Source organism: Taudactylus pleione, unplaced genomic scaffold (genome assembly GCF_031769625.1).
Source record: "Taudactylus pleione unplaced genomic scaffold, aTauple2 ptg001658l, whole genome shotgun sequence".
Taxonomy (NCBI): Eukaryota; Metazoa; Chordata; class Amphibia; order Anura; family Myobatrachidae; genus Taudactylus; species Taudactylus pleione.
Window position 1 is genome coordinate 98703 of NW_028286055.1, and position 25834 is coordinate 124536.

The 25834-nt window shown below is 47.9% G+C and overlaps 1 protein-coding gene across 1 annotated transcript in view; it reads right to left on the reverse strand.

Moving 5' to 3' along the window:
- Window positions 1-6300: 6300 nt before the first annotated feature.
- LOC148442028 (uncharacterized) overlaps window positions 6301-25834 on the reverse strand; it is a 28345-nt gene continuing 8811 nt past the window's right edge. The window contains exons 2-4 of the mRNA XM_088464339.1: window positions 16097-16223; window positions 11208-11294; window positions 6301-9532 (exon numbers count right to left, since the gene is read on the reverse strand). Coding sequence (XP_088320465.1) covers window positions 6456-9532; window positions 11208-11294; window positions 16097-16223 — 3291 coding nt within the window. The 3' untranslated portion in view covers window positions 6301-6455. The remainder of the gene's footprint in view (window positions 9533-11207; window positions 11295-16096; window positions 16224-25834) is intronic.

A 25834-nucleotide genomic window follows, 5' to 3' on the forward strand; every position in this document is an offset into this window, starting at 1 on the left:
GGCTGCGAGCTCTGTATAGGTGATGTGTATTGGAGTAAGATATAGGTGATGTGTATTGGAGTAAGATAAGAGAAGCCTGCGAGCTCAGTATAGGTGATGTGTATTGGAGTAAGATAAGAGAAGGCTGCGAGCTCTGTATAGGTGATGTGTATTGGAGTAAGATAAGAGAAGGCTGCGAGCTCTGTATAGGTGATGTGTATTGGAGTAAGATAAGAGAAGGCTGCGAGCTCTGTATAGGTGATGTGTATTGGAGTAAGATAAGAGAAGGCTGCGAGCTCTGTATAGGTGATGTGTATTGGAGTAAGATAAGAGAAACCTGCGAGCTCTGTATAGGTGATGTGTATTGGAGTAAGATAAGAGAAGCCTGCGAGCTCTGTATAGGGGATGTGTATTGGAGTAAGATAAGAGAATGCCTGCGAGCTCTGTATAGGTGATGTGTATTGGAGTAAGAGAAGCCTGCGAGCTCTGTATAGGTGACGTGTATTGGAGTAAGATAAGAGAAGCATGCGAGTTCAGTATAGGTGATGTGTATTGGAGTAAGATAAGAGAAGCCTGCGTGCTCTGTATAGGGGATGTGTATTGGAGTAAGATAAGAGAATGCCTGCGAGCTCTGTATAGGTGACGTGTATTGGAGTAAGAGAAGCCTGCGAGCTCTGTATAGGTGATGTGTATTGGAGTAAGAGAAGCCTGCGAGCTCTGTATAGGTGATGTGTATTGGAGTAAGATAAGAGAAGCCTGCGAGCTCTGTATAGGTGATGTGTATTGGAGTAAGATAAGAGAAGGCTGCGAGATCTGTATAGGTGATGTGTATTGGAGTAAGATAAGAGAAGGCTGCGAGATCTGTATAGGTGATGTGTATTGGAGTAAGATAAGAGAAGGCTGCGAGCTCTGTATAGGTGATGTGTATTGGAGTAAGAGAAGAATGCGAGCTCTGTATAGGTGATGTGTATTGGAGTAAGATAAGAGAAGCCTGCGAGCTCTGTATAGGTGATGTGTATTGGAGTAAGATAAGAGAAGGCTGCGAGCTCTGTATAGGTGATGTGTATTGGAGTAAGATAAGGCCTGCGAGCTCTGTATAGGTGATGTGTATTGGAGTAATATAAGAGAAGCCTGCGAGCTCTGTATAGGTGATGTGTATTGGAGTAATATAAGAGAAGCCTGCAAGCTCTGTATAGGTGATGTGTATTGGAGTAAGAGAAGCCTGCGAGCTCTGTATAGGTGATGTGTATTGGAGTAAGCTAAGAGAAGCCTGCGAGCTCTGTATAGGTGATGTGTATTGGAGTAAGCTAAGAGAAGCCTGCGAGCTCTGTATAGGTGATGTGTATTGGAGTAAGATAAGAGAAGGCTGCGAGCTCTGTATAGGTGATGTGTATTGGAGTAAGATAAGAGAAGGCCTGCAAGCTCTGTATAGGTGATATGTATTGGAGTAAGATAAGAGAAGCCTGCGAGCTCTGTATAGGTGATGTGTATTGGAGTAAGATATAGGTGATGTGTATTGGAGTAAGCTAAGAGAAGCCTGCGAGCTCTGTATAGGTGATGTGTATTGGAGTAAGATAAGAGAAGGCTGCGAGCTCTGTATAGGTGATGTGTATTGGAGTAAGAGAAGAGAAGGCTGCGAGCTCTGTATAGGTGATGTGTATTGGAGTAAGATAAGAGAAGCCTGCGAGCTCTGTATAGGTGACGTGTATTGGAGTAAGATATAGGTGACGTGTATTGGAGTAAGATAAGAGAAGGCTGCGAGCTCTGTATAGGTGATGTGTATTGGAGTAAGATAAGAGAAGCCTGCGAGCTCTGTATAGGTGATGTGTATTGGAGTAAGATATAGGTGATGTGTATTGGAGTAAACTAAGAGAAGCCTGCGAGCTCAGTATAGGTGATGTGTATTGGAGTAAGATAAGAGAAGGCTGCGAGCTCTGTATAGGTGATGTGTATTGGAGTAAGATAAGAGAAGCCTGCGAGCTCTGTATAGGTGATGTGTATTGGAGTAATATAAGATAAGAGAAGGCTGCGAGCTCTGTATAGGTGATGTGTACTGGAGTAAGATAAGAGAAGCCTGCGAGCTCTGTATAGGTGATGTGTACTGGAGTAAGATAAGAGAAGGCTGCGAGCTCTGTATAGGTGAAGTGTATTGGAGTAAGATAAGAGAAGCCTGCGAGCTCTGTATAGGTGATGTGTATTGGAGTAAGATAAGAGAAGGCTGCGAGCTCTGTATAGGTGATGTGTATTGGAGTAAGATATAGGTGATGTGTATTGGAGTAAGATAAGAGAAGCCTGCGAGCTCTGTATAGGTGATGTGTATTGGAGTAAGATAAGAGAAGCCTGCGAGCTCTGTATAGGTGATGTGTATTGGAGTAAGATATAGGTGATGTGTATTGGAGTAAGCTAAGAGAAGCCTGCGAGCTCTGTATAGGTGATGTGTATTGGAGTAAGATAAGAGAAGGCTGCGAGCGCTGTATAGGTGATGTGTATTGGAGTAAGATAAGAGAAGGCTGCGAGCTCTGTATAGGTGATGTGTATTGGAGTAAGATAAGAGAAGGCTGCGAGCTCTGTATAGGTGATGTGTATTGGAGTAAGATAAGAGAAGGCTGCGAGCTCTGTATAGGTGATGTGTATTGGAGTAAGATATAGGTGATGTGTATTGGAGTAAGATAAGAGAAGCCTGCGAGCTCAGTATAGGTGATGTGTATTGGAGTAAGATAAGAGAAGGCTGCGAGCTCTGTATAGGTGATGTGTATTGGAGTAAGATAAGAGAAGGCTGCGAGCTCTGTATAGGTGATGTGTATTGGAGTAAGATAAGAGAAGGCTGCGAGCTCTGTATAGGTGATGTGTATTGGAGTAAGATAAGAGAAGGCTGCGAGCTCTGTATAGGTGATGTGTATTGGAGTAAGATAAGAGAAACCTGCGAGCTCTGTATAGGTGATGTGTATTGGAGTAAGATAAGAGAAGCCTGCGAGCTCTGTATAGGGGATGTGTATTGGAGTAAGATAAGAGAATGCCTGCGAGCTCTGTATAGGTGATGTGTATTGGAGTAAGAGAAGCCTGCGAGCTCTGTATAGGTGACGTGTATTGGAGTAAGATAAGAGAAGCATGCGAGTTCAGTATAGGTGATGTGTATTGGAGTAAGATAAGAGAAGCCTGCGTGCTCTGTATAGGGGATGTGTATTGGAGTAAGATAAGAGAATGCCTGCGAGCTCTGTATAGGTGACGTGTATTGGAGTAAGAGAAGCCTGCGAGCTCTGTATAGGTGATGTGTATTGGAGTAAGAGAAGCCTGCGAGCTCTGTATAGGTGATGTGTATTGGAGTAAGATAAGAGAAGCCTGCGAGCTCTGTATAGGTGATGTGTATTGGAGTAAGATAAGAGAAGGCTGCGAGATCTGTATAGGTGATGTGTATTGGAGTAAGATAAGAGAAGGCTGCGAGATCTGTATAGGTGATGTGTATTGGAGTAAGATAAGAGAAGGCTGCGAGCTCTGTATAGGTGATGTGTATTGGAGTAAGAGAAGAATGCGAGCTCTGTATAGGTGATGTGTATTGGAGTAAGATAAGAGAAGCCTGCGAGCTCTGTATAGGTGATGTGTATTGGAGTAAGATAAGAGAAGGCTGCGAGCTCTGTATAGGTGATGTGTATTGGAGTAAGATAAGGCCTGCGAGCTCTGTATAGGTGATGTGTATTGGAGTAATATAAGAGAAGCCTGCGAGCTCTGTATAGGTGATGTGTATTGGAGTAATATAAGAGAAGCCTGCAAGCTCTGTATAGGTGATGTGTATTGGAGTAAGAGAAGCCTGCGAGCTCTGTATAGGTGATGTGTATTGGAGTAAGCTAAGAGAAGCCTGCGAGCTCTGTATAGGTGATGTGTATTGGAGTAAGCTAAGAGAAGCCTGCGAGCTCTGTATAGGTGATGTGTATTGGAGTAAGATAAGAGAAGGCTGCGAGCTCTGTATAGGTGATGTGTATTGGAGTAAGAGAAGAGAAGGCTGCGAGCTCTGTATAGGTGATGTGTATTGGAGTAAGATAAGAGAAGCCTGCGAGCTCTGTATAGGTGACGTGTATTGGAGTAAGATATAGGTGACGTGTATTGGAGTAAGATAAGAGAAGCCTGCGAGCTCTGTATAGGTGATGTGTATTGGAGTAAGATAAGAGAAGCCTGCGAGCTCTGTATAGGTGATGTGTATTGGAGTAAGATATAGGTGATGTGTATTGGAGTAAACTAAGAGAAGCCTGCGAGCTCAGTATAGGTGATGTGTATTGGAGTAAGATAAGAGAAGGCTGCGAGCTCTGTATAGGTGATGTGTATTGGAGTAAGATAAGAGAAGCCTGCGAGCTCTGTATAGGTGATGTGTATTGGAGTAATATAAGATAAGAGAAGGCTGCGAGCTCTGTATAGGTGATGTGTACTGGAGTAAGATAAGAGAAGCCTGCGAGCTCTGTATAGGTGATGTGTACTGGAGTAAGATAAGAGAAGGCTGCGAGCTCTGTATAGGTGAAGTGTATTGGAGTAAGATAAGAGAAGCCTGCGAGCTCTGTATAGGTGATGTGTATTGGAGTAAGATATAGGTGATGTGTATTGGAGTAAACTAAGAGAAGCCTGCGAGCTCAGTATAGGTGATGTGTATTGGAGTAAGATAAGAGAAGGCTGCGAGCTCTGTATAGGTGATGTGTATTGGAGTAAGATAAGAGAAGCCTGCGAGCTCTGTATAGGTGATGTGTATTGGAGTAATATAAGATAAGAGAAGGCTGCGAGCTCTGTATAGGTGATGTGTACTGGAGTAAGATAAGAGAAGCCTGCGAGCTCTGTATAGGTGATGTGTACTGGAGTAAGATAAGAGAAGGCTGCGAGCTCTGTATAGGTGATGTGTATTGGAGTAAGATAAGAGAAGGCTGCGAGCTCTGTATAGGTGATGTGTATTGGAGTAAGATATAGGTGATGTGTATTGGAGTAAGATAAGAGAAGGCTGCGAGCTCTGTATAGGTGATGTGTATTGGAGTAAGATAAGAGAAGGCTGCGAGCTCTGTATAGGTGATGTGTATTGGAGTAAGAGAAGAGAAGCCTGCGAGCTCTGTATAGGGGAATCGTTTTAGACATCACGGAATAAACTGCTGTAACAAATCTGTATGCTGTGATACCCCCTAAGCACTTATCAAGAGTCTTTTGAAGACTATTTGAGCAATAAACATCCTGCCTTTAAGACAACTACATCTGAATAATGCGACAACAGAATTGCGCCAAACGCTATTCCGTTCTCCAGCTGTTCTGGATTGGGCCCAGTGTCTCCAAGCTCACAGGGCAGCGCCTATGGCTGTATTACATAGGGTAATACAGCCATAGGCCCTGCCCCGTGTAATACAGCCACAGGCGCCGCCCCGTGTAATGCAACCACAGGCGCCGCCCCGTGTAATGCGACCACAGGCGCCGCCCCGTGTAATGCAACCACAGGCCCTGCCCCGTGTAATGCAACCACAGGCCCTGCCCCGTGTAATGCAACCACAGGCCCTGCCCCGTGTAATACAGCCACAGGCGCCGCCCCGTGTAATACAGCCAAAGGCTAATACAGCCATAAGCCCTGCCCCGTGTAATACAGCCACAGGCGCCGCCCCATGTAATACAGCCACAGGCTAATACAGCCATAAGCCCTGCCCCGTGTAATACAGCCACAAGCGCCGCCCCGGGTAATACAGCCACAGGCGCCGCCCCGGGTAATACAGCCACAGGCGCCGCCCCGGGTAATACAGCCACAGGCTAATACAGCCATAAGCCCTGCCCCGTGTAATACAGCCACAGGCGCCGCCCCGTGTAATACAGCCACAGGCTAATACAGCCATAAGCCCTGCCCCGTGTAATACAGCCACAGGCGCTGCCCCGTGTAATACAGCCACAGGCCCTGCCCCGTGTAATACAGCCACAGGCGCCGCCCCGTGTAATACAGCCACAAGCGCCGCCCCGTGTAATACAGCCACAGGCTAATGCAGCCATAAGCCCTGCCCCGTGTAATACAGCCACAGGCGCCGCCCCGTGTAATACAGCCAGAGGCGCCACCCCGTGTAATACAGCTACAAGCGCCGCCCCGTGTAATACAGCCACAGGCTAATACAGCCACAGGCGCCCCCCCGTGGAATACAGCCACAGGCGCCGTCCCGTGGAATACAGCCACAGGCGCCGCCCCGTGGAATACAGCCACAGGCGCCGCCCCGTGGAATACAGCCACAGGCGCCGCCCCGTGGAATACAGCCAAGCAAATCAGAGCTTGGCATGAAAGAACCCTAATAATTCTGTATGTTAGGAAAGAAGAACATATATAGGTCATGTTACATCATTTTATTGAGTTATGGTATCTCCGATATATTAAACCTTTAATAACCTTATAGTTCTTAAAATTTTGCATTTGGAAAAATATTCTCTATTTACATCTTCTACATGAAATGAGACATTTATAGAATCACTGTCACATCTAGAACCTATTTGCTGGCCTCTCTGTTTTCCTTCTTCAGATGCACATTTTCATGGGATTTTAGCTTTGTATACTCATTGAAAGCTTTTCCGCACTTAGCGCACACATATGGCTTCTGTCCCGTGTGAAGCCTTTCGTGTTTTCGAAGGTTGGAGCTTTGGGAAAACCATTTGCCACACTCCTCACACCTGAAGGGTTTGTCCCCTGTGTGAGTTCTCTGATGGCAGGCAGCAGCCGAACGGTCACTGAATCGTTTACCACAATGGCGGCATTCATACGGCTTCTCGCCGGTGTGAAGCCGTTGGTGAGAAACTAGCGTTGAATGCTGACTGAAGCTTTTGCCACAGTCTTTGCAGCTAAATGGTTTCTCTCCTGTATGAATTCGCTGATGTATGAGAAGCGTTGTGCTATCAGCAAAGCCTTTCCCACAATCCGAGCAGTGATGTGGTTTCTCCTCTTTGTGGCTCCGCTGATGTTCGGCAAAGAGCGATTTACTATAGAACATATTGCCGCAGTCCATACACTGAAAAGGCTTCTTGTTCTTGTGCGTTTTCTGATGTAAGATGAGCAGGGAGAGCTGGACAAACCTTTTCCCGCAGCTGGGACAGACCAGCAGCTTTTCTTCTGTGTGGCTTCTCTGATGGAGGAGCAGCACCGCGTGCTGGAGGAAGCGCTTACCGCAGTCACTGCATGAATACGTCTCTTTTCTAGATGACGCACTTTTAGCACTAATTCTTTTATTACACGCAACACATGTTTTATTTTTCCGTGTAATGTTACACACGCGTGTCTTCCAATTGGGACCACTGTGCCGATAGAGAGTTTTCTTTACCATAACGGAGAATTTTTTCCTACATTTCTTGCATTCCTCAGAGACCCAGACCACCTTTGTAACGTTTTTTCTTTTGCTTTTCAAAGGTTTCCCCTTGTATCTGACCAGACGGCCTTTCTTTTTGGCTAAATCATTTAATTTCTTATGTTCGCATTTTTTCCTACAAACAGAATATTGATTGCTGCAAATTCTTCTCCCCACACTTTTACATATCGTGCGGTTAGTGTGCACTTTGCCTAAACTACCAGTATGAACGGAGCAGGTCTTTATGGAATGTGGTTCAATAGCTTCTACTTTTGGAAAACTGCAATTATTAGAGAAGCAATTCAGATCTGTTCTCAATCCGGTAAGCGCACTTTGCCGCCCAGCCCTATCTGTGCACAGCTCAGATTTCTCAGTGTCCAGCACACATCTCACTCCAGTAAGCGCGTTTCGCTCCTCAGCCCTATCTGTGCACAGCTCAGGTTTCTCAGTATCCAGCACACATCTCACTCCAGTAAGCGCGTTTCGCTTCTCAGCCCTATCTGTGCACAGCTCAGGTTTCTCAGTATCCAGCACACATCTCACTCCAGTAAGCGCGTTTCGCTTCTCAGCCCTATCTGTGCGCAGCTCAGATTTCTCAGTATCCACCACACATCTCACTCTGGTAAGCGCATTTCGCTCCTCAGCCCTATCTGTGCACTGCTCAGGTTTCTCAGTGCCCAGCACACATCTCACTCCGGTAAGCGCGTTTCGCTCCTCAGCCCTATCTATGCACAGCTCATGTTTCTCAGTGTCCAGCACACATCGCTCCTCAACCCTATCTGTGCACAGCTCAGATTTCTTTGTGTCCAGCACACATCTCACTCCGGTAAGCGCGTTTCGCTCCTCAGCCCTATCTGTGCACGGCTCAGGTTTCTCAGTGTCCAGCACACAGGTACAAGGTCGCTTTCCAGGGTAGGTGACCATTGGTTTCTTCCGGTCACCAGCAGAAATTGATTTTATCTTGCATAGTGAATCACTTGTTCTCCTACGCACATTTTTCTTCAGATGAACACGGTTTCTTGACCGTTTGGGGGTGTTCACTAAAACAAGCCTAAAGTTCTCACCTTTAGAACATGCTTCTAGCGTGTTGGTACTTTTTGTATCAGGCATTTGGTTTTCAGATGGAACTAGTTTATAACCAACAGTCTGACCACTGGAATCTTGCTCACTATTAGTGGGACTTCTTGACAACAAAGAATTAAGGTGACTGCCTTGTGACTCTCTTGTTTTGGTTACAACCTTCTCACTTAAAGTAACATTTATTTCAGATTGAGCCTTGGTTCTAGACAGGTGAGCCTTTTTCTTGATTTCTCTATTACATAATTTCTCGTCTTTCGTGCATGTCCCTGAAGAGACAACCCGGAAAGCCAACTTCTTTTTCTTGATAACAGCATTTTGTCCAAACGCCAGGTCATTACTTTCCAGAGCTTGGTGAACATGAAATCTGGATGGATAGACCTGCAGATCTGAGCCAACACTGCTCGTGGTAACTTGCGGTTCCCCTGACTCTCCAGGTACGGCAGTTTTCTCATAATGCACTTCATCTGTTTCCGCTGTTCTACTTGTACTTTTTATTGTTTCTGTCAGTTTGGGGTGAATTTGAGGAACACCACGAGCAGATTCTGACATTTTTGTAGAACTAATTATTTTTGATTGTAATTTCTTTTGAAGCCGAGTTCTACTCACATTTTCGGACAGTTGCACCTGTTTTGTTTTCATTTTGCCACTTGCTGTGGGATGTCCCTGGTGTTTACGCAGAGAGTTCTCTACACTCCCACCTGCATAAACAGAAGAGGAGTCTCTGATCTCATCTCCGGAACGGGTGACGCTCCGCATATGATCTGGCTGCTCTGACCACTTTATTATTGTAACATTTAATTTTGATCTTATATGGTGCCGGCACTGCCTTTTGCTAAGCGAGGTGGTGTTGAAGTGATGAACCTGTACACTGCTCTCCGCAGGCCCCGAGATCCGCGGATGGTCACTCACAGACAATACTCTGGAACCCAGTCCCTGCTTAGAGATTGTGGCTTCCTCTGCTCCTGGTAATTTCTGCAGACGCACAATTAGCTCTCTGTGATTTTTTACTGTCCTTTCAAAAGACTTGTCCAGTGCGGCCCTCTGAGACCTGTCCACGGATGGAGGCAGAAAACCACCTTTATTCTTCTTATTCAACTGTGAATTGTGGTCACCTGGACTCTGCGCTGCATCATACAGAGAAGCGATATCTGTGTGATGGGAAAAGAAGAAGTGAGACAACACAGGAATTGTATTTACTATGCTCCAAGTCACAGTGACAGACGCTATGAGGTTACATGGTGTCGCCTGTGCCATGATTTCATGGGTATCTGTAGGGCGCAGACATTATGAGGCCAAATACAACTGCTAGGAAAATGGATGTAAAATGTAGTAAAACATAGCGCAGAAACGCCATCGTTTTAAATCATCATTTCTGTTACCATCGGCTCTGTACACAACAGCGCATTTGTTTGTACGCTCAGGGTAACAAGCGCTGTACGGGTTCTCAGCATATTTCACATATATAGCAGCAAATAATAGATCGACTACGCAAACTTCGCCATTACGTGCGGTTTACCGGGAATTCTGAATCAGGCCCTTAATCTGAAGAGGGCGATTGTGTATTACTGTGATAGACTAGCCGGGGAACCACAAGCCATTACTCCTACAGTAATGTGACCCACACTGCTCCGGGGCGTCAGTATATGGAGGACAGGCAGAGGGCGGCTTGTGTATTACTGTGATAGACTAGCCGGGGAACCACAAGTCATTACTCCTACAGTAATGTGACCCACACTGCTCCGGGGAGTCAGTGTATGGAGGACAGGCAGAGGGCGGCTTGTGTATTACTGTGATAGACTAGCTGGGGAACCACAAGCCATTACTCCTACAGTAATGTGACCCACACTGCTCCGGGACGTCAGTATATGGGGGACAGGCAGAGGGCGGCTTGTGTATTACTGTGATAGACTAGCTGGGGAACCACAAGCCATTACTCCTACAGTAATGTGACCCACACTGCTCCGGGGCGTCAGTATATGGAGGACACGCAGAGGGCGGCTTGTGTATTACTGTGATAGACTAGCTGGGGAACCACAAGCCATTACTCCTACAGTAATGTGACCCACACTGCTCCGGGGCGTCAGTATATGGGGGACAGGCAGAGGGCGGCTTGTGTATTACTGTGATAGACTAGCCGGGGAACGACAAGCCATTACTCCTACAGTAATGTGACCCAAACTGCTCCGGGGTCAGTATATGGAGGACAGGCAGAGGGCGGCTTGTGTATTACTGTGATAGACTAGCTGGGGAACCACAAGCCATTACTCAAACAGTAATGTGACCCACACTGCTCCGGGGCGTCAGTATATGGAGGACCCGCAGAGGGGCGTCAGTATATGGAGGTTGGCAGCGTGTGTTACTGAATAGTTCTGCTGTGGATGAGGTTTTCTTCTATTGATTTAGTAAAATAAATTCCTCAGGGTACAACCTGCATTATCCCTGGGGACTGTAGTCTTCTTTGGATTTTGAACTACGGATTATCGAGCCTCAAATACGAAGTGGAAAAAGCCAGCTCTGCAGTGTATTTTATATTGTGTACAAGCATGTACTTAAGGTAGGTGTAGAGCATTGTTGTGGGTCTAGCGGTAGATGTGTCCCACTGAGGTCCTGCCCGCAATAAGTCCCTTCTCTGCACTCAGTCCATTCCAGCCTCATTTATGTGGTAAATGAATCAGGAGAGGGGACAATCCTAGGTGTCCCTAACATGCATTGAGATGTTTTAGAGTAGCAGGAAAAATCCCTCCGCTAAACAAGAAAAGCACCAACTCCCCAGTAATCTCATTACGCACAATAGGAAAAGTGGCTCTTTATATGGAAACACACCTGCTAAGTGCACCCCATCCACACTCCAGCCGCTGTTCATCCAAGGTTCATGTCCTCTCTGTATTTTGGATATGACTGTAGGCTCACCTAGTGACAGGAGACAATATTAGGGTAATATACACTTTTACATCGCAGAGAGGTCACTAAGAAATCTGCACTCTCTTCCCTCTCGCTGTGCTTAAAACAAAAGCTGTACAGCCATGGCCAGAAGTAATGAGAATGACACAAGTATTAGTTTTCACAAAGTCTACTGCTTCAGTGTTATTAGACCTATTTGTCAGATGTTACTATGGAATACTGAGGTAGCATTACATAAGTGTCAGATGTTACTATGGTATACTGAGGTAGCATTACATAAGTGTCAGATGTTACTATGGTATACTGAGGTAACATTACAGCATTACATAAGTGTCAGATGTTACTATGGTATACTGAGGTAACATTACAGCATTACATAAGTGTCAGATGTTACTATGGTATACTGAGGTAACATTACATAAGTGTCAGATGTTACTATAGTATACTGAGGTAACATTACAGCATTACATAAGTGTCAGATGTTACTATGGTATACTGATGTAGAATTACAGCATTACATAAGTGTCAGATGTTACTATGGTATACTGAGGTAACATTACAGCATTACATAAGTGTCAGATGTTACTATGGTATACTGATGTATAATTACAGCATTACATAAGTGTCAGATGTTACTATGGTATACTGATGTATAATTACAGCATTACATAAGTGTCAGATGTTACTATGGTATACTGATGTAGAATTACAGCATTACATAAGTGTCAGATGTTACTATGGTATACTGAGGTAACATCACAGCATTACATAAGTGTCAGATGTTACTATGGTATACTGATGTATAATTACAGCATTACATAAGTGTCAGATGTTACTATGGTATACTGATGTATAATTACAGCATGACATAAGTGTCAGATGTTACTATGGTATACTGAGGTAATATTACATAAGTGTCAGATGTTACTATGGTATACTGAGGTAGCATTACATAAGTGTCAGATGTTACTATGTATACTGAGGTAATATTACAGCATGACATAAGTGTCAGATGTTACTATGGTATACTGAGGTAGCATTACATAAGTGTCAGATGTTACTATGGAATACTGAGGTAACATTACAGCATTTCATAAGTGTCAGATGTTACTATGGTATACTGAGGTAACATTACAGCATTACATAAGTGTCAGATGTTACTATGGTATACCTAGGTAACATGACAGCATGACATAAGTGTCAGATGTTACTATGGTATACTGAGGTAACATTACAGCATGACATAAGTGTCAGATGTTAATATGGTATACTGAGGTAACATTACAGCATTACATAAGTGTCAGATGTTACTATATATACTGAGGTAATATTACAGCATGACATAAGTGTCAGATGTTACTATGGTATACTAAGGTAACATTACAGCATTACATAAGTGTCAGATGTTACTATGGTATACTGAGGTAGCATTACATAAGTGTCAGATGTTACTATGGAATACTGAGGTAACATTACAGCATTTCATAAGTGTCAGATGTTACTATAGTATACTGAGGTAACATTACAGCATTACATAAGTGTCAGATGTTACTATGGTATACTGAGGTAACATTACATAAGTGTCAGATGTTACTATGGTATACTGAGGTAACATTACATAAGTGTCAGATGTTACTATGGTATACTGATGTATAATTACAGCATTACATAAGTGTCAGATGTTACTATGGTATACTGATGTATAATTACAGCATTACATAAGTGTCAGATGTTACTATGGTATACTGATGTAGAATTACAGCATTACATAAGTGTCAGATGTTACTATGGTATACTGAGGTAACATCACAGCATTACATAAGTGTCAGATGTTACTATGGTATACTGATGTATAATTACAGCATGACATAAGTGTCAGATGTTACTATGGTATACTGAGGTAATATTACATAAGTGTCAGATGTTACTATGGTATACTGAGGTAGCATTACATAAGTGTCAGATGTTACTATGGTATAATGAGGTAGCATTACATAAGTGTCAGATGTTACTATGGTATACTGAGGTAGCATTATATAAGTGTCAGATGTTACTATGGTATACTGAGGTAGCATTATATAAGTGTCAGATGTTACTATGGTATAATGAGGTAACATTACAGCATTACATAAGTGTCAGATGTTACTATGGTATACAGAGGTAACATTACAGCATTACATAAGTGTCAGAGGTTACTATGGTATACTGAGGTAACATTACAGCATTATATAAGTGTCAGATGTTACTATGGTATACTGAGGTTATATTACAGCATTACATAAGTGTCAGATGTTACTATGGTATACTGATGTATAATTACAGCATTACATAAGTGTCAGATGTTACTATGGTATACTGATGTAGAATTACAGCATTACATAAGTGTCAGATGTTACTATGGTATACTGAGGTAACATCACAGCATTACATAAGTGTCAGATGTTACTATGGTATACTGATGTATAATTACAGCATTACATAAGTGTCAGATGTTACTATGGTATACTGATGTATAATTACAGCATGACATAAGTGTCAGATGTTACTATGGTATACTGAGGTAATATTACATAAGTGTCAGATGTTACTATGATATACTGAGGTAACATTACATAAGTGTCAGATGTTACTATGGTATAATGAGGTAGCATTACATAAGTGTCAGATGTTACTATGGTATACTGAGGTAGCATTATATAAGTGTCAGATGTTACTATGGTATATTGAGGTAGCATTATATAAGTGTCAGATGTTACTATGGTATAATGAGGTAACATTACAGCATTACATAAGTGTCAGATGTTACTATGGTATACAGAGGTAACATTACAGCATTACATAAGTGTCAGAGGTTACTATGGTATACTGAGGTAACATTACAGCATTATATAAGTGTCAGATGTTACTATGGTATACTGAGGTTATATTACAGCATTACATAAGTGTCAGATGTTACTATGGTATACTGAGGTAACATTACATAAGTGTCAGATGTTACTATGGTATACTGAGGTAACATTACAGCATTACATAAGTGTCAGATGTTACTATGGTATACAGAGGTAACATTACAGCATTATATAAGTGTCAGATGTTACTATGGTATACTGAGGTTATATTACAGCATTACATAAGTGTCAGATGTTACTATGGTATACTGAGGTAACATGACAGCATGACATAAGTGTCAGATGTTACTATGGTACACTGAGGTAATATTACACAAGTGTCAGATGTTACTATGGTATACTGAGGTAACATTACATAAGTGTCAGATGTTACTATGTATACTGAGGTAATATTACAGCATGACATAAGTGTCAGATGCTACGTCAGTATACCATAGTAACATCTGACACTTATGTAATGCTGTATTGAGACCTCAGTATACCACAGTAACATCTGACACTTATGTAATGCTACCTCAGTATACCATAGTAACATCTGACACTTATGTAATGCTGTAATATTACCTCAGTAAATCATAGTAACATCTGACACATGTAATGCTACATCAGCATACCATAGTAACATTACATAAGTGTTAGATGTTACTATAGTATACTGACGTAGCATTACATAAGTGTCAGATGTTACTGTGGTATATTGAGGTAACATTACAGCATTACATAAGTGTTAGATGTTACTATGGTATACTGAGGTAGCATTACATAAGTGTTAGATGTTACTATGGTATACTGAGGTAACATTACAGCATTACATAAGTGTCAGATGTTACTATGGTATACTGAGGTAACATTACAGCATTACATAAGTGTCAGATGTTACTATGGTATACTGAGGTAACATTACAGCATTACATAAGTGTCAGATGTTACTATGGTATACTGATGTATAATTACAGCATTACATAAGTGTCAGATGTTACTATGGTATACTGATGTATAATTACAGCATGACATAAGTGTCAGATGTTACTATGGTATACTGAGGTAACATTACAGCATTACATAAGTGTCAGAGGCTTTTATTGATTATTACATAAAGTTTATACAAAGAGTCAGTATTTGCAGTGTTGACCCTTCTTTTTCCAGACCTCTGCAATTGGCCCTGGCAGCTGTCACTCACCTTCTGGGCCACATATTGACAGGTGGCCGCCCATTCTTACCTCATCATTGCTTGGAGTGTGTCAGAATTTGTGGGGTTTTGTTTGCCCACCCGCCTCTTGAGGATTGACCACAAGTTCCCAATGGGATTAAGGTCTGGGGAGTTCCCTGGCCATGGACCCAAAATTTTGATGTTTTGTTCCCCGAGCCACTTAGTTATCACTTTTGCCTTATGGAAAGGTGCTCCATCATGCTGGAGAAGGCCATTGTTCCTCACCAAACTGTTCTTGGATGGTTGGGAGAAGTTGCTCTTGGAGGATATTTTGGTATCATTCTATATTCATGGCTGCTGTTCTTAGGCAAAATTGTGAGTGATCCCACTCCCTTGGCTGAGAAGTAACCCCACAAATGAATGGTCTCAGGATGCGTTACTTAACTACTTTGTAAGCATCCTTCCTGGGGGCAGCCCGGTTCGGGGATGGGGCCGGATGGGCGCCCTCATTCCTGACGCATGCGGAGCAGCCTGAAGATTTGCAATGGATTAATCGAGAGCACCCGGCCGATGGAGCGTCTTCAGAATTTTATTTTACTATGACACCCCATAAATGGACATTTCAGGGCCTTGCTCTCCATTACGCACACCATGTGCTCCTATGCTCTGGGGTTGATGACAGGAACCTGAGTTCACGTTATAAATCCCTACACGCTGCAGAACACGTGAGACCAGTATGATAAACAACTTACACACAGAGACCAGCGTCTGGTAATTGTCCAACATGACTTGTTTATAAAGGTTGCGCTGCTCATCATCTAGACGCCCCCACTCATCCTCTGAGAAGACCACAGCAATCTCATCGAAACTGACCGACTCCTACCAGAGAATCACAATCATCAGTGATACATTACCATCAACTCAATCTCTTATATGCCACCTGTGCCCTCCCCCACTGCTGTTACCCCATGCCACCTGTATCCTCCCCACTGCTGTTACCCCATGCCACCTGTATCCTCCCCCACTGCTGTTACCCCATGCCACCTGTATCCTCCCCCACTGCTGTTACCCCATGTCACCTGTATCCTCCCCACTGCTGTTACCCCATGTCACCTGCGCCCTCCCCCACTGCTGTTACCCCATGTCACCTGCATCCTCCCCACAGCTGTTACCCCATGTCACCTGCATCCTCCCCACTGCTGTTACCCAATGCCACCTGCGCCCTCCCCACTGCTGTTACCCCATGTCACCTGCGCCCTCCCCTACTGCTGTTATCCCATGCCACCTGTATCCTCCCCACTGCTGTTACCCCATGCCACCTGTATCCTCCCCACTGCTGTTATCCCATGTCACCTGCGCCCTCCCCCACTGCTGTTACCCCATGTCACCTGCATCCTCCCCACTGCTGTTACCCCATGTCACCTGCATCCTCCCCGCTGCTGTTACCCAATGCCACCTGCGCCCTCCCCTACTGCTGTTACCCCATGTCACCTGCGTCCTCCCCATCTGCTGTTACCCCATGCCACCTGTGCCCTCCCCACTGCTGTTACCCCATGCCACCTGCGCCCTCCCCCACTGCTGTTACCCCATGTCACCTGTATCCCCCCACTGCTGTTATCCCATGTCACCTGTATCCTCCCTCACTGCTGTTACCCCATGTCACCTGTATCCTCCCCACTGCTGTTACCTCATGTCACCTGCATCCTCCGTCACCTATATCCTCCCCACTGCTGTTACCCTATGTCACCTGCATCCTCCCCACTGCTGTTACCCCATGTCACCTGTATCCTCCCCACTGCTGTTACCTCATGTCACCTGCATCCTCCGTCACCTATATCCTCCCCATTGCTGTTACCTCATGTCACCTGCATCCTCCCCACTGCTGTTACCCCATGTCACCTGTATCCTCCCCACTGCTGTTACCCCATGTCACCTGTATCCTCCCCACTGCTGTTACCCCATGTCACCTGTATCCTCCCCACTGCTGTTACCCCATGTCACCTGTATCCTCCCCACTGTTACCCCATGTCACCTGTATCCTCCCCACTGTTACCCCATGTCACCTGTATCCTCCCCACTGCTGTTACCCCATGTCACCTGTATCCTCCCCACTGCTGTTACCTCATGTCACCTGTATCCTCCCCACTGCTGTTACCCCATGTCACCTGTATCCTCCCCACTGCTGTTACCCCATGTCACCTGTATCCTCCCCACTGTTACCCCATGTCACCTGTATCCTCCCCACTGTTACCCCATGTCACCTGTATCCTCCCCACTGCTGTTACCCCATGTCACCTGCATCCTCCCCACTGCTGTTACCCCATGTCACCTGTATCCTCCCCACTGCTGTTATCTCATGTCACCTGTATCCTCCCCACTGCTGTTATCTCATGTCACCTGTTCCTCCCCACTGCTGTTACCCCATGTCACCTGTATCCTCCCCACTGCTGTTATCTCATGTCACCTGTATCCTCCCCACTGCTGTTATCTCATGTCACCTGCGATCCTCCCCACTGCTGTTACCCCATGTCACCTGTATCCTCCCCACTGCTGTTATCTCATGTCACCTGTATCCTCCCCACTGCTGTTATCTCATGTCACCTGTTCCTCCCCACTGCTGTTACCCCATGTCACCTGCATCCTCCCCACTGCTGTTACCCCATGTCACCTGCATCCTCCCCACTGCTGTTACCTCATGTCACCTGCATCCTCCCCACTGCTGTTACCCCATGTCACCTGCATCCTCCCCACTGCTGTTACCTCATGTCACCTGCATCCTCCCCACTGCTGTTACCCCATGTCACCTGTATCCTCCCCACTGTTACCTCATGTCACCTGCGCCCTCCCCCACTGCTGTTACCCCATGTCACCTGCATCCTCCCCACTGCTGTTACCCCATGTCACCTGTTCCTCCCCACTGCTGTTACCCCATGTCACCTGTATCCTCCCCACTGCTGTTACCCCATGTCACCTGTATCCTCCCCACTGCTGTTATCTCATGTCACCTGTATCCTCCCCACTGCTGTTATCTCATGTCACCTGTTCCTCCCCACTGCTGTTACCCCATGTCACCTGTATCCTCCCCACTGCTGTTACCTCATGTCACCTGTATCCTCCCCACTGCTGTTATCTCATGTCACCTGCATCCTCCCCACTGCTGTTACCTCATGTCACCTGCATCCTCCCCACTGCTGTTACCTCATGTCACCTGCATCCTCCCCACTGCTGTTACCCCATGTCACCTGTATCCTCCCCACTGCTGTTACCCCATGTCACCTGTGCTGCCCCATTACTGTTACCTCATGTCACCTGTATCCTCCCCCACTGCTGTTACCCCATGTCACCTGTGTTGCCCCCATTACTGTTACCCCATGTCACCTGTATCCTCCCCACTGCTGTTACCCCATGCCACCTGTATCCTCCCCACTGCTGTTACCCCATGTCACCTGTATCCTCCCCCACTGCTGTTACCCCATGTCACCTGTATCCTCCCCCACTGCTGTTACCCCATGTCACCTGTGTTGCCCCCATTACTGTTACCCCATGCCACCTGTATCCTCCCCACTGCTGTTACCCCATGCCACCTGTATCCTCCCCACTGCTGTTACCCCATGCCACCTGTATCCTCCCCACTGCTGGTACCCCATGTCACCTGTATCCTCCCCCACTGCTGTTACCCCATGCCACCTGTATCCTCCCCACTGCTGTTACCCCATGTCACCTGTATCCTCCCCCACTGCTGTTACCCCATGTCACCTGTGTTGCCCCCATTACTGTTACCCCATGCCACCTGTATCCTCCCCACTGCTGTTACCCCATGCCACCTGTATCCTCCCCACTGCTGTTACCCCATGCCACCTGTATCCTCCCCACTGCTGTTACCCCATGTCACCTGTATCCTCCCCCACTGCTGTTACCCCATGCCACCTGTATCCTCCCCACTGCTGTTACCCCATGTCACCTGTATCCTCCCCCACTGCTGTTACCCCATGTCACCTGTATCCTCCCCCACTGCTGTTACCCCATGTCACCTGTGTTGCCCCCATTACTGTTACCCCATGCCACCTGTATCCTCCCCACTGCTGTTACCCCATGCCACCTGTATCCTCCCCACTGCTGTTACCCCATGCCACCTGTATCCTCCCCACTGCTGTTACCCCATGTCACCTGTATCCTCCCCCACTGCTGTTACCCCATGTCACCTGTATCCTCCCCACTGCTGTTACCCCATGTCACCTGTATCCTCCCCACTGCTGTTACCCCATGTCACCTGCGCCCTCCCCCACTGCTGTTACCTCATGTCACCTGTATCCTCCCCACTGCTGTTACCCCATGTCACCTGCATCCTCCCCACTGCTGTTACCCAATGTCACCTGCATCCTCCCCACTGCTGTTATCTCATGTCACCTGTATCCTCCCCACTGCTGTTATCTCATGTCACCTGTTCCTCCCCACTGCTGTTACCCCATGTCACCTGCATCCTCCCCACTGCTGTTACCCCATGTCACCTGTATCCTCCCCCACTGCTGTTACCCCATGTCACCTGTGTTGCCCCCATTACTGTTACCCCATGTCACCTGTATCCTCCCCACTGCTGTTACCTCATGTCACCTGTATCCTCCCCACTGCTGTTACCCCATGTCACCTGCATCCTCCCCACTGCTGTTATCTCATGTCACCTGTATCCTCCCCACTGCTGTTACCTCATGTCACCTGCATCCTCCCCACTGCTGTTACCCCATGTCACCTGTATCCTCCCCACTGTTACCCCATGTCACCTGCATCCTCCCCACTGCTGTTACCCCATGTCACCTGCATCCTCCCCACTGCTGTTACCCCATGTCACCTGCATCCTCCCCACTGCTGTTATCTCATGTCACCTGTATCCTCCCCACTGCTGTTATCTCATGTCACCTGTATCCTCCCCACTGCTGTTATCTCATGTCACCTGCATCCTCCCCACTGCTGTTACCCCATGTCACCTGCATCCTCCCCACTGCTGTTACCCCATGTCACCTGCATCCTCCCCACTGCTGTTACCCCATGTCACCTGCATCCTCCCCACTGCTGTTATCTCATGTCACCTGTATCCTCCCCACTGCTGTTATCTCATGTCACCTGTATCCTCCCCACTGTTACCTCATGTCACCTGCGCCCTCCCCCACTGCTGTTACCCCATGTCACCTGCATCCTCCCCACTGCTGTTACCCCATGTCACCTGCATCCTCCCCACTGCTGTTATCTCATGTCACCTGTATCCTCCCCACTGCTGTTATCTCATGTCACCTGTATCCTCCCCACTGTTACCTCATGTCACCTGCGCCCTCCCCCACTGCTGTTACCCCATGTCACCTGCATCCTCCCCACTGCTGTTACCTCATGTCACCTGTATCCTCCCCACTGTTACCTCATGTCACCTGCATCCTCCCCACTGCTGTTACCCCATGTCACCTGCATCCTCCCCACTGCTGTTACCTCATGTCACCTGTATCCTCCCCACTGTTACCCCATGTCACCTGCATCCTCCCCACTGCTGTTACCCCATGTCACCTGCATCCTCCCCACTGCTGTTACCCCATGTCACCTGTATCCTCCCCACTGCTGTTACCCCATGTCACCTGCATCCTCCCCACTGCTGTTATCTCATGTCACCTGTATCCTCCCCACTGCTGTTATCTCATGTCACCTGTATCCTCCCCACTGCTGTTATCTCATGTCACCTGCATCCTCCCCACTGCTGTTACCCCATGTCACCTGTATCCTCCCCACTGCTGTTACCCCATGCCACCTGTATCCTCCCCACTGCTGTTACCCCATGTCACCTGTATCCTCCCCCACTGCTGTTACCCCATGTCACCTGTATCCTCCCCACTGCTGTTACCCCATGTCACCTGCGCCCTCCCCCACTGCTGTTACCTCATGTCACCTGTATCCTCCCCACTGCTGTTACCCCATGTCACCTGCATCCTCCCCACTGCTGTTACCCCATGTCACCTGCATCCTCCCCACTGCTGTTATCTCATGTCACCTGTATCCTCCCCACTGCTGTTATCTCATGTCACCTGTTCCTCCCCACTGCTGTTACCCCATGTCACCTGCATCCTCCCCACTGCTGTTACCCCATGTCACCTGTATCCTCCCCCACTGCTGTTACCCCATGTCACCTGTGTTGCCCCCATTACTGTTACCCCATGTCACCTGTATCCTCCCCACTGCTGTTACCTCATGTCACCTGTATCCTCCCCACTGCTGTTACCCCATGTCACCTGCATCCTCCCCACTGCTGTTATCTCATGTCACCTGTATCCTCCCCACTGCTGTTACCTCATGTCACCTGCATCCTCCCCACTGCTGTTACCCCATGTCACCTGTATCCTCCCCACTGTTACCCCATGTCACCTGCATCCTCCCCACTGCTGTTACCCCATGTCACCTGTATCCTCCCCACTGCTGTTACCCCATGTCACCTGCATCCTCCCCACTGCTGTTATCTCATGTCACCTGTATCCTCCCCACTGCTGTTATCTCATGTCACCTGTATCCTCCCCACTGCTGTTATCTCATGTCACCTGCATCCTCCCCACTGCTGTTACCCCATGTCACCTGCATCCTCCCCACTGCTGTTACCCCATGTCACCTGCATCCTCCCCACTGCTGTTATCTCATGTCACCTGTATCCTCCCCACTGCTGTTATCTCATGTCACCTGTATGCTCCCCACTGTTACCTCATGTCACCTGCGCCCTCCCCCACTGCTGTTACCCCATGTCACCTGCATCCTCCCCACTGCTGTTACCTCATGTCACCTGCATCCTCCCCACTGCTGTTACCCCATGTCACCTGCATCCTCCCCACTGCTGTTACCTCATGTCACCTGTATCCTCCCCACTGCTGTTATCTCATGTCACCTGCATCCTCCCCACTGCTGTTATCTCATGTCACCTGCATCCTCCCCACTGCTGTTATCTCATGTCACCTGCATCCTCCCCACTGCTGTTACCCCATGTCACCTGCATCCTCCCCACTGCTGTTACCTCATGTCACCTGTATCCTCCCCACTGTTACCCCATGTCACCTGCATCCTCCCCACTGTTACCCCATGTCACCTGCATCCTCCCCACTGCTGTTACCCCATGTCACCTGTATCCTCCCCACTGCTGTTACCCCATGTCACCTGCATCCTCCCCACTGCTGTTATCTCATGTCACCTGTATCCTCCCCACTGCTGTTATCTCATGTCACCTGTATCCTCCCCACTGCTGTTACCCCATGTCACCTGCATCCTCCCCACTGCTGTTACCCCATGTCACCTGCATCCTCCCCACTGCTGTTACCCCATGTCACCTGCATCCTCCCCACTGCTGTTACCCCATGTCACCTGCATCCTCCCCACTGCTGTTACCCCATGTCACCTGCATCCTCCCCACTGCTGTTATCTCATGTCACCTGTATCCTCCCCACTGCTGTTATCTCATGTCACCTGTTCCTCCCCACTGCTGTTACCCCATGTCACCTGCATCCTCCCCACTGCTGTTATCTCATGTCACCTGCATCCTCCCCACTGCTGTTACCCCATGTCACCTGCATCCTCCCCACTGCTGTTATCTCATGTCACCTGTATCCTCCCCACTGCTGTTATCTCATGTCACCTGCATCCTCCCCACTGCTGTTATCTCATGTCACCTGCATCCTCCCCACTGCTGTTACCCCATGTCACCTGCATCCTCCCCACTGCTGTTACCCCATGTCACCTGCATCCTCCCCACTGCTGTTATCTCATGTCACCTGTATCCTCCCCACTGCTGTTATCTCATGTCACCTGTATCCTCCCCACTGTTACCTCATGTCACCTGCGCCCTCCCCCACTGCTGTTACCCCATGTCACCTGCATCCTCCCCACTGCTGTTACCTCATGTCACCTGCATCCTCCCCACTGCTGTTACCCCATGTCACCTGCATCCTCCCCACTGCTGTTATCTCATGTCACCTGTATCCTCCCCACTGCTGTTATCTCATGTCACCTGTATCCTCCCCACTGTTACCTCATGTCACCTGCGCCCTCCCCCACTGCTGTTACCCCATGTCACCTGCATCCTCCCCACTGCTGTTACCTCATGTCACCTGCATCCTCCCCACTGCTGTTACCTCATGTCACCTGTATCCTCCCCACTGCTGTTATCTCATGTCACCTGCATCCTCCCCACTGCTGTTACCTCATGTCACCTGTATCCTCCCCACTGCTGTTACCCCATGTCACCTGCATCCTCCCCACTGCTGTTACCCCATGTCACCTGCATCCTCCCCACTGCTGTTACCCCATGTCACCTGCATCCTCCCCACTGCTGTTACCCCATGTCACCTGCATCCTCCCCACTGCTGTTACCCCATGTCACCTGCATCCTCCCCACTGCTGTTACCCCCATGTCACCTGCATCCTCCCCACTGCTGTTACCCCATGTCACCTGCATCCTCCCCACTGCTGTTATCTCATGTCACCTGTATCCTCCCCACTGCTGTTATCTCATGTCACCTGCATCCTCCCCACTGCTGTTACCCCATGTCACCTGTATCCTCCCCACTGCTGTTACCCCATGCCACCTGTATCCTCCCCACTGCTGTTACCCCATGTCACCTGTATCCTCCCCCACTGCTGTTACCCCATGTCACCTGTATCCTCCCCACTGCTGTTACCCCATGTCACCTGCGCCCTCCCCCACTGCTGTTACCTCATGTCACCTGTATCCTCCCCACTGCTGTTACCCCATGTCACCTGCATCCTCCCCACTGCTGTTACCCCATGTCACCTGCATCCTCCCCACTGCTGTTATCTCATGTCACCTGTATCCTCCCCACTGCTGTTATCTCATGTCACCTGTTCCTCCCCACTGCTGTTACCCCATGTCACCTGCATCCTCCCCACTGCTGTTACCCCATGTCACCTGTATCCTCCCCCACTGCTGTTACCCCATGTCACCTGTGTTGCCCCCATTACTGTTACCCCATGTCACCTGTATCCTCCCCACTGCTGTTACCTCATGTCACCTGTATCCTCCCCACTGCTGTTACCCCATGTCACCTGCATCCTCCCCACTGCTGTTATCTCATGTCACCTGTATCCTCCCCACTGCTGTTACCTCATGTCACCTGCATCCTCCCCACTGCTGTTACCCCATGTCACCTGTATCCTCCCCACTGTTACCCCATGTCACCTGCATCCTCCCCACTGCTGTTACCCCATGTCACCTGTATCCTCCCCACTGCTGTTACCCCATGTCACCTGCATCCTCCCCACTGCTGTTATCTCATGTCACCTGTATCCTCCCCACTGCTGTTATCTCATGTCACCTGTATCCTCCCCACTGCTGTTATCTCATGTCACCTGCATCCTCCCCACTGCTGTTACCCCATGTCACCTGCATCCTCCCCACTGCTGTTACCCCATGTCACCTGCATCCTCCCCACTGCTGTTATCTCATGTCACCTGTATCCTCCCCACTGCTGTTATCTCATGTCACCTGTATGCTCCCCACTGTTACCTCATGTCACCTGCGCCCTCCCCCACTGCTGTTACCCCATGTCACCTGCATCCTCCCCACTGCTGTTACCTCATGTCACCTGCATCCTCCCCACTGCTGTTACCCCATGTCACCTGCATCCTCCCCACTGCTGTTACCTCATGTCACCTGTATCCTCCCCACTGCTGTTATCTCATGTCACCTGCATCCTCCCCACTGCTGTTATCTCATGTCACCTGCATCCTCCCCACTGCTGTTATCTCATGTCACCTGCATCCTCCCCACTGCTGTTACCCCATGTCACCTGCATCCTCCCCACTGCTGTTACCTCATGTCACCTGTATCCTCCCCACTGTTACCCCATGTCACCTGCATCCTCCCCACTGTTACCCCATGTCACCTGCATCCTCCCCACTGCTGTTACCCCATGTCACCTGTATCCTCCCCACTGCTGTTACCCCATGTCACCTGCATCCTCCCCACTGCTGTTATCTCATGTCACCTGTATCCTCCCCACTGCTGTTATCTCATGTCACCTGTATCCTCCCCACTGCTGTTACCCCATGTCACCTGCATCCTCCCCACTGCTGTTACCCCATGTCACCTGCATCCTCCCCACTGCTGTTACCCCATGTCACCTGCATCCTCCCCACTGCTGTTACCCCATGTCACCTGCATCCTCCCCACTGCTGTTACCCCATGTCACCTGCATCCTCCCCACTGCTGTTATCTCATGTCACCTGTATCCTCCCCACTGCTGTTATCTCATGTCACCTGTTCCTCCCCACTGCTGTTACCCCATGTCACCTGCATCCTCCCCACTGCTGTTATCTCATGTCACCTGCATCCTCCCCACTGCTGTTACCCCATGTCACCTGCATCCTCCCCACTGCTGTTATCTCATGTCACCTGTATCCTCCCCACTGCTGTTATCTCATGTCACCTGCATCCTCCCCACTGCTGTTATCTCATGTCA